At 43.2% G+C, this 10558-nt stretch overlaps 1 protein-coding gene across 1 annotated transcript in view; it reads right to left on the reverse strand.

The window, feature by feature from the left end:
* GATB (glutamyl-tRNA amidotransferase subunit B) overlaps positions 1 to 10296 on the reverse strand; it is a 684248-nt gene extending 673952 nt beyond the window's left edge. Inside the window, exon 1 of the mRNA XM_069242652.1 lies at positions 10088 to 10296. Within this exon, the coding sequence (XP_069098753.1) occupies positions 10088 to 10278 (191 nt within the window). The 5' untranslated portion in view covers positions 10279 to 10296. The remainder of the gene's footprint in view (positions 1 to 10087) is intronic.
* Positions 10297 to 10558: the final 262 nt, after the last annotated feature.

Below are 10558 nucleotides of genomic sequence, written 5' to 3' on the forward strand. Positions count from 1 at the left end.
TGTGCTGTTTGCTGATGTCAGTTTGTGTAGTGGTATGTGTGTGTGCTCTGTCGTGTTTGTGTGCAGTGGTGTTTTGTGTGATGCGTGTTCAGTGTGATGGTGCCTGTGGTACCTAGGTGCAGTGCCTCCCTTCAGTGTTCTCTTGCCTCACTCTGTCAAAGTTGCGTTTTGTAGTGCTGTGGGCAGGTGTGTCTATGTGTCTCAGGTGTTGGGTAATATTATTGTCCAATGTGGTGCAGTGTCCTAGTGGTGGTGCCTTTTTTTCCAGCGGCGGTTCGGACCCCTAATGGATTGCTGCCATGTTGGGACCGCGGTGCTGATTTGTGAATCGTAATTTGGCGGGCGGGATATTCTCGGCGTGGCGGTACTGGTGGTGCAGCTGTCGTTTCGGCTACGGTGTCTTTTTTTGGGTGTATTTTGGCCAGTGTTGTGTGGGTGACTCGTAATGCGGCAGTCTTCACTCCGCCATCACTGGCGGTCTTTCGGTGGGTGCTTGCATGGCAGTCTTCGGTGATGACCACCAAACTCGGAATGACCACCTTAGTTCTTTGGAAAAACCTTGAAGGACCCTCACAAATGACCCCTTGCTGAATTCAGAATTTTGTCTAGTTTTCAGAAATATATACCTTTTGGGGTTTCACCATTTCCAACACATACTGGAAGGAGGTTGATATGAAAATGTGCTATTTCCCAGAAAAATGACAAAATTGTGGTTTTCTGAATCAAGTCTGCCTGTTCCTGAAAGCTAGGAAGATGGCGATTTTTGCGCTGGAAACTGTCTGTTGAAGCTAGTTGCAGGGGAAAAAACAGACACTTTCTTCTGCAGTACCTTTTCCCATCCCCCCCCCCAAAAATGTAGCTGTATTCTGGCTAATTTCTCTTTCCCCTCCAAGGGAATACCCAAACCCTGGGTACCTTTCGAATCCCCAAGATGATGGAAAAAAAGGATGAACATTTGGTGTGGATAGCTTATGTGGACAAAAAGTGATGGAGGCTTAAACTACCCCAAATAGCCCCCCCAAAAAGTCTTAGCTCTGGAGATAAGGCCTAGCAGTGAAAGGGTTAACAAGCATTTACTCTCAGATTTCATATACACACTGACATTATGCTATTGCATTTTAAACAAATTTGCTATGACTTGTCAAAGTGTCTTTTTCTGGCTTATGCTAACTGGCCACAGTTAGGCCCTACGTAATCTTGTTTAAAATGGATGTTTCCTCCTACCTGTTTACTGTTCAATATTTCTGCAGCACACAGTCAAACAGAGCTATGTCTGTTTATTTTCATTGATGCTATTCTTGCAGGTCTCAAAGAAAACTTTCCAACAGGAACACAGTAATGTTGCAGTTTCACAAGGCCCTTCCAGTAGCTCATCTTACTGCATTAATTCAAAATAGTTTCCTGTTGTTCTTGTAACTAGCTTGTCCTGCCATCTCTGTGTGACAGTAGCACAGAGTGGGCAAAATCTATATGCATTTAGGTGAACAGTGCATAAATGTTAAGGCAATGTGTTGTTTATTACAGCTGAGCTCTGATTTGCTAAAAGTGTAAGACATTTGCTCATAACATGATGATTTTGCAGAAATAATGCTTTCCTATGCAAGAAACTGTATATAAACCCCAGATTGTGGGTGTGAGCCAGAAGATTTTTCTGACTCTCTTGGGTGCTACCATGGATGGTGCCCAAATTCTTGTTGATTTTGCTGCTCATTAGGGACTTAACATTCTTCTGATTTTGCACCTTCTTCTGTTTGCCCTATTTACTGACAGCCTTCAGTGAAATTACTTCACACATTTGCATTTACAATTTCTGCACTGCACCTTTTACATTTTTATGATAAATCTTTGAAAAATACAGTTCCTGCTCTAGAACTGAATTATGGAGCCTGTCCTTATTTTAGTAACTATATTTTGACATTCTGTAAGGTTCCCCTATCTTGCAGGCACAATGCCTCGTGAAATGAGGTTTAACAGTCTCTGATTCATCCACCCGTTGCTGTTCAGTGGAAGGAATATAATTAACAGAATTGACATCTACTTGCATTTTAGGGTCTCTACATGTTACTAGGCTCTCAAAGCAAAATAGGTGAAAGGGAGAGAGACCTGCTGACATCATCAAATTAAGTTACCTCATCCATATAGCTCACAAAAGCACTGACTGCACACACAAAGTTTGAGTGACCTCAGGACTTTTAGTCAATTAAGGACGGATCGATAAAATACAAAATTTCACATGAACACTAGAGGAGATGAGATGGTGTAAGAGGAGAGCTGAAAATGTATGGCTACAACGAAAAGGCATGAATTTGGAGAAAGCAACTGGCTAAGGGAATCATATAATTTGTTTTCTAACACACACATCTGTTCTGTGGGCTTTGAATTGCAGTACCAGAGGGTCAAATTGTGTTGAATTTTGGGTGAGCTAGTCACACGAAGTGCACACATTTAAGAACGCTTTCAAAATGCAGAATTCTACATAATTTACTGTACTTCAAGGATTCAAGCAGAATACTAATATAATCCTTTCTTTCTGTGCATGTTAGCAAGTATGTACATCCATGGTGAAACCTTGTTTTTGTACTTGTATGTGCTGCAAACAAGGTAGTGCCTACTAGTTCATATGCATCTTAGTGGAAGATGCAGATGACAAGACCCTTAACAAAGAAGACACTTCCGTGCATCACAGGGATAAAGATGAAAACAATCTTTCCTCCTAAAGTACTACTTTAAAATGTTGCCAATGTTGCCTTTCTCCTCTGAGTTGCTTCTTCTGCTCTGGCCATAACTTCACATCATCTCCCCTAAGAGATAAGCTGAGATTTGGAAATGTTTTTTTCAAGTTGTATCTGCACGAGGTGTATGACCTTTAAGAATGCAAAGAAGACCTGTCTATATGGTACATCTGTCTATGTGTATACGTATACTAATAACCATTTCTAAAACACTTTGTCAGATCCCTTTTCAGAGGGCCACGGGGCAAGCAGGTGTTACTGGGTCTAATTGTGGGGTTGAAGCATTTTACTCCGGATGTCCCAGAACCTGACCAACTATGAAATCTGAGCAACTGGGTCAAGTACCCTTTCTGCACTTGACTCTCAGTAGTAATACGGTTGAGCAGTCCAAGGATCCCTTTTAGGGGGCGGGATGAATCGGAGGGGTGGATTAGTATAGCTGAGTGCATACAGATCAGGTTCACAACTCAAAATGACCACAACAGCAGCAATTCACTGTTCAGCTGAAAACTCCCTTTTTTTCGAAAAAAGAGAAAGTATTTTATTTCTACATCTACTCACTTTTTCGAAAAAAGAGAAAGTATTTTATTTCTACATCTACTCACACAAATGGCAAATATGACATTCACAAACAACTACACAGCCCCCTGAGGTTAGGGCTCCAGCATTTTATCAGGTGGCTCCCCTGTCCCACTCCCTCCTCGTTTTAAGCGGAAGTGGTTATTCCCCATTTACTATAGGCAACATCCAGAGCTAGCCCCACTAGCAAACCAGGTTTCAAAAGTCCACTGTGACTCTACTTTGAAAGTCAACAGCACTAATTAGCAGCAAGGTCCTCAGGGCCCGATTGACCCAAATTGAGTATTACCCTCACCTTGCAGCATCTGAGTGACCAGAGTTCCTGAGCGTGTCACTTCCAAGGGCGCTAGAGAGGAAGCAGCTAATTCCCTGCACGCAGCCTAGGTGGGTTGCACTAAGCTGTTAAAGATTCCTCACACACGCTTACGCCTCCGCAGCAACAGGAAGTTCTAGGCCGCTCCTCTTTGCTGAGTGAATCTGTGGTACCTTCCAGGGTTAGCGTGGGCAGGGTTAGGGGTGTACAGTAGACTTATCAGTGTTCAGTCCACTAGGTAAACAAAGCTCCTGGTGCGAATTCTATATCCCAGGCAGGTACACAAGGTCCCACAGTAGCCCTGCTTCTATTGGCGACAACTCTGACCAGGTCACACATCTTGCTTTCCTGGTGACCCGATTTGGCATAGGGGGTTACTGTATACACACATTCACACAGGCTCCGGCCTGATTGGAACAGTGAAGTCCTCGGCTTTGGCCCCCCTGCGGCCCTTACACACCGCTGTCTTCTCATAGCAGCCCCTCCTGACATATGGGGTCACCGCTCCCCACTATGCACAGGCTCCAACCAGATCAGCGCAAAGATGACTACATCTCAATTCACAGAAGCCCTCCTCTAGGATTACAGGGTCGCTGACTTTGTTTTACATATGGTCAATGACCAGATCGGTGCAGCAGCTGTCTCCTCACAAAGGGAGTCCACTCGGCAAGGCTCCCTACAATGCTTTCTTCTTCCTCACAGGGCACACTGATCTTGGCAAACAGGCAGGTGCTGTTGCTGCTGGCTCCAGAGCAGGTGGTCTTGGATTCCCTGCATGATTTCTCCTCACCCAGCAGGGAGCAGGGGTCTGGAATTCATACAGGCCAACGCCCAGGACATATTGTTTGGGATCAAGGACAAGTTTTCATGTTTATCTTGTCCTTGGGACAAGTAGGCCGAACCCCCTTGTATTTATGGTTTATGAATGCAAAGCCTTTATTATTAGGGTCAGCGCGCTAATTAAATGTTGTACACTCACACTGCACTACTGACAGTGGTTCCAGTAAAAAAATAAATGTGTACACACGTTTGAAAGGTTTAACACTATGAGGCTATGTACAATGCTCCCTGAATGTCCTCGGATTAGATGCAAATGTTTGTAGAAGAATACAAGCAAGATTGATGATCCTTTACTTTCAAAATAAAATGTTCAGAAACAAAATTCACGTAGGAAAAAACAATGTTTTGCTAAATTACTGTGAAATTTTGGGCACTATTTCTTTGAGGCATCATTTAGTAAAATGTGTAGACGCATGCTAGTATTTCCCAAAAATATTCATAACGGAAAATTAATGTAACCAGTTTCAACAAGATTTTGGGAAAGATTAAAATAAACAACCACTAGCAAAACCAACCGATCTGACATTGGTGGTCAGTCTTTTGTTTTTGTCAATGCATGTCTTGTTTTGACATGGCTTTTGTAAAATTTGTTGCTGTTGGAGCTGCCAGGCCCTCCCCATTGCAACAAACATTGACAAAAAACAAAAACAACAACAATGTCAATGCATGTCTTGTTTTGACATGGCTTTTGTAAAATTTGTTGCTGTTGGAGCTGCCAGGCCCTCCCCATTGCAACAAACATTGACAAAAAACAAAAACAACAACAACAAAAATGTTGGTCTCAAAAAGCACACATTGCCACAGTGCTTCCTGGCACTGAACAAAACTACTTTGTGTACCAATATGCTTCTTGTGGAAAAGCAGAATGCTATCACTTACAGTAAAGCCAGGTGATAGATGGATAGAGAAAGAAATAGAATTGTAATAAAGACAAAAAGGTCTTGGTTAATGCCAGACCTAATTAGGGGCCCAATTCTGAAAGTCACAAAAGTGCACCTATGGTAAATGTCTTTGTAACAGTGAATGTGTGTGGCTTATATGAATTCAGAAGGCTTTACAGAAGTAGACCAGGAAGTCATCCTCCTAGAAAATATTTTTAAATCGTATTTTAGCACAAGTAAATATGCATGTGTAGATTTGTTTATGCAAAAATCTTTTGAGTGTTTACAAGTTCATTTTCCCTCCAAACATACCAAGATATCTCAGGGCCTATCACGAAGGTCCTGTAGTTGGCCGTTCAGGCCAAGGAGACTAATTTCTCATTGGACCCTCACACAGTTCTAGAGTGGGCTCAGTGAGCTATATGTTTATTAGGTAACGTGGACTGAGCCATGTCTACAGAACGTAGGCGTTCCTTCATGATGAGAATTGACGCTAAATTAGCAGAATTGGTCCCCAATGATGCAGGCCCTTCTGCAAATGGCTTACTATTTGGCGACAAATTTGTAAAAGATTTAGGCAAGTATGTTGCTACCTTTTCCGCCTTAGATAAGGCTCAGTCATCTATGAGAAAAATGTCTAACAGAGGCCTTTTTGTCAGGGCGCTACAGAGGTTGAGCGTCGGGCCGAGGTTTCAATCAGGCCTCCGGAAACTACGGCCAACAGGGACAGGGATACTATCGCAGATCGGGATTCTATCCCTCTAGAGCCCGCAGAGGTAGAGGACGTGGCTACTGCAACAGACGCAGTTTCAACTCCTCAGAGGGAACTTCCACAGGTGAGAATTATTCCGTCTTCAGAAGTCTTTCTAGGGGGAAGGTTGAAAGATCATGTGGTAGCCTGGGAACGTGTATCTCAGGACCCCTGGGTCCTCCAGACAGTGCGAGGGTACAGGATAGAGTTTTATGCCCCTCCTCATCAGGAGTTTTTTTTTTTTGCCCGTCACACTCTTTTTTTCCCCAGACAGAAGGCTCTTGCATAGATGAATAAATAGCTCTTCTTCTTCAGAAAAGTTCCATCTGCCGCTCCAACCCTCACCCAACAGGGTTTGTCAGTACGAATTGTCTGGTTCAGAAGAAAGGAGGCAGATCTCGATTATTCCTCAATCTGAAAGAATTCAATTCTTGGGTCATTTACCGCCATTTCAAGATGGAGGGCATCCATCTCTTGAGAGACCTTCTTTTGGAGGGAGATTTCTTAGTGCGGTTAGATCTAAAAGATGCTTATCTTACAGTCCCCATTTTTGCACCTCATCACCGTTATCTACAATTCTGCTGGCGAGAGTCTTGGTACGAATTCACCGTCCTTCCTTTCGGTCTTTCGTCTGCTCCTTGGTGTTTCACCAAACTTTTAAGACCTGTGGTGCAACTTCTCAGGGAAAGAGGGGTCCGTCTCATTATATAACTAGACGACATTTTGATCATGGCTCAATCAGAAGAGTCCGTTCTTCTTCATCTGTCTTGGACGATTCAACTTTTGCAGGATCTAGGTTTCCTGATCAATCTAGACAAGTCAGTGATGACCCCTTCCAAGGTTTTAGATTTCTTAGGATTTCAGGTAGATTCCATCAAAGCACAATTGTTGTTACCTCTGACAAAGAGGAGATCCATCAAGAAAGAGTTGAGGAGAGCCCTTGCCTCTCAGACTATATCACTGAAGACCCTTGCTTGCTTAGTGGGTCTTTTAGCTTCGTCAATCCAGGCGATATTTCCAGGGCCTCTTCATTATTGAGCCTTACAACGCCTGAAGATACTTCATCTGCGCAGTGGCTTATCATTTGCAGAACAGATTGTTCTGTCGGATGAAGCCAGGGCAGAGATCAATTGGTGGTTAGCACACATGGATGCCTGAAACGACAGAGCCATCTTTGCATTGAGCCCGGAAGTGATTATAGAATCAGATGCCAGCTGGTGGGGCTTGGGTGCTCGCTGTGGTGCGGTTCAGACGGGAGGCTGTTGGTACCAGGAGGAGCTGTCTCTTCACATCAACTGCCTGGAGTTGTTGGCAGGGGCCTTTGCTATTCGATCCCAATCTCCACAGCAAGCAAAATGTTGCATTCTTCTTTGGATGGACAACATTTCAGCGGTTCAGTATATCAGCCGTCTAGGGGGGACCAGGTCCTGTGTGTTAGTGGAGATCGCGAAGGAGTTTTGCCTTCACCATCAGATATCGGTGACGGCGGAATATATTCCGGGCCGAGCCAATCTGATTGCAGACTGGAACTTGTGTTTTCTCAGGGATGCCAGCGATTGGAAGCTGAATCCTCTGATATTCAGCAAGTTGAATTCTCATTGGGGCCCGTGCAGGATAGATCTCTTTGTCTCGAGACTCAATGCTCAACTGACTTCATTTTTCAGCTGGAGAGCGGATCCCTTGGCGTCAAGGACGTATGATTTTCTTCAGTCTTGGCAGTCGGGGATGCTTTATGCGATTCCTCCTTTCATCATAATTCAGAGAGTACTCTCTCAGGTGAGGAGACAGAGAGCGGAATTAATTTTGGTGACTCCCTTGTGGAAAGCAAAACCATGGTTCCCATTGGTGATGTCAATGTCATTCGCTCTTCCTATTGCGATTCAGCAGGACCCTCATCTGCTATTAGACCTAGTGGGATCTCCTCACCCTTTGATATGGAAGGGACAATTGTCCCTCATGTCGTGGAGAATTTCCGGAGACGCTGGCAAGTGCCTGGAGTTTCGGACAGCGCAATGTTTTTCTTGTCCCAATCTTGGGCTCCTTCCACTCACAAATGATATCAAGCTTCCTGGAAAAGATAGGTGTGTTGGTGTAGTGGACGAAGTATTGATCCCATGGGGTCCTCCATTGTTATGATGGTCAATTTTCTTTCTGAACTAGCTGCTCAAGGTTTAGCATATAGAACCATTAATAATTTCAGATCAGCTATCTCAGCGGGTCATCCTCATATAGAGGGGAAACTGACAGGTGAACACTCGCTAGTTTGCAAATTACTTTGTGGAATTCGCATGATTAAGCCTCCTCAGCCTAAATGTACTTCCCTTTGGGACGTAAATATTGTTCTGAAGTTTTTGAAATCTTGGCCATGCAACAAGGATCTTTCTCGCAAGCAGCTTTCATCGAAGTTAACTATTTTACTGTGTCTGTTGGCCTGTCGGAGAGTATCAGATGTACGAGCTCTGGATTTGGCAGGTAGAGTATTTACTCCTTCTGGAGTTTCTTTTACTGTTTCTAACCGTACAAAAACGGCTTCTAGATGTGTTTCTTACCCAGCTTTTCCTCATTATCCAAAATTATGTATTTTGAGATGCTTAAAAGCTTATGAGGAATGTACTAGGGAAATACGTAGGAATTTTCAAGGTCAATTGTTGATTTCTTTACAAAAACCTTTTGGTCCTGTGTCTGTTGCAACTTTGAAACGTTGGGTTCGATGGCTCCTTCAGGAAGCTGGTATAGATATTTCTATGTTTGGAGTTCATTCAGACAGAGGAGCGATGGCTTCTAAGTAGTTCTCTGTTGGTTCTCGTTTGGAGGATATTATGAGAGCGGCTGATTGGTCACCAGACGCCATGTTTAAAATATTTTTCATAAACCAATTGTAGATGTAGTGACAACTGTTGTGAATCAGCTTTGAACTAGCATAATCCGAAGTCTCCGGTCCTGACATATAATAAAAAAAATTCTAGCTTTCGCGTCTCGATTTTTCAATTCTATTAAGGACACGGAGGCAAGGATTATCCCACCCGATGAAGATATTGTAATATACGTTTTTTCTAAACGATTTAAACTTAAAACACTGTGATTACATATGGATATTCCCTCCCATTTTGATTTTTATAGGATTTAAAAGTTTAAGAAAGAATATTATTATGCTACATTTTCTTTTTCCCAGGTACGGAAAACAAAGGAGTTTGATCGCACTTTGAGTTGGATGATTCAGGTAAGTTTGAATTCGTCAAAGTTTGATATATGTCTGGAAGAAGAACGTCAAGTTGCTGTTCGGTACTCTGATTAGAGGTTGGAGGTCTTGCCTGAGTTTGATTCGTTCAAGGAGTTTCCAGTTTCAAGGTGTCAAGTACTTATTTGGTTTTATTGCAAGGAAAGAGGAAGGACTGTGTTTGAAGGGACTAATATACAGTCATACTCTCTCTGATTGGTGGACTCTAAACTACTGGGTTTAATGGGAAATGTAGTTTTTTGTATTGTTGAAGTTTTATTGGCTGCTGAGTTTTGCAGTAAAGAGAGAGAGAAGCATAATCCTTGCCTCTGTGTCCTTAATAGAATTGAAAATTCTAGATGCGAAAGCTAGAAATGTTTTTACTCTCTTCAGTTATGTACCCTGCAGCATAGATTTTCCACCTTACCACTATTAAACCCCAAAGCTTGCTAGAAACAAAAACCTCTGCAACGTGATTTGACCATGCAAGTCACCTCAAAATGCAGCTTATTTGTGACGAGTTGAACAAACCTGAACTTCTTCAGTCTTGATGTCAATTTCTTTGGAATGGGTTTTTGGAAAACACGTACACTCTTACAATTAACTCTGCTCCACGTGCTGTTGAGCTTCATAAATAAGCACATGACATCGCCCCCTTCTGCTGGAACTCCGCCCCCGACCCCGCGACGCCTAAATTATACACTAGCAAAGTGTTAATCAAATGCCAACAAAGCACATTTCGATTCCGTGAGTTTTGCGTCCCTTACTTCTTACCTGTCCCCCAAGTCAACCTGCGCAGTCACAGCCCGTTTGGTGCTAGTGTCGGTCTGGGTGCATCTGGCCTGACTCATTAATACAGAGACAGGCTTCACTCCTCTGTATCGAGGGGCAAATGCACCAGCTTCTCTCTGTGAAAGCCACAGTAACATCCCAGCATAACAGCAACACTGTCTGGGGGCCGCCATGACAGTCCGCGAAGTCAGTGTCATGTGTTAAAAACCGAAGAAAGACTTAACTACTTAGTCTTATTTGAAGCGCGGTCTAGTTGTTTTGCCTTCTATTGCGCCTCGGCTCTGGTTGGCTGAGAGGAATATACTTCTGAAGGAGCTTTAACACTGCGAGCAGCTATTAAGTACCTTGAGTTACTGACATGGCGAGTTTCTGTGCGGAACTGCTGAGTAGCTTAGTGTTTTTGGTTTTTATAAAAATCAGAATCACAAATACGGAAGCATAACATAAAAGAGG

The sequence above is a fragment of the Pleurodeles waltl genome, chromosome 1_2 (genome assembly GCF_031143425.1).
Source record: "Pleurodeles waltl isolate 20211129_DDA chromosome 1_2, aPleWal1.hap1.20221129, whole genome shotgun sequence".
NCBI classification, from domain to species: Eukaryota; Metazoa; Chordata; class Amphibia; order Caudata; family Salamandridae; genus Pleurodeles; species Pleurodeles waltl.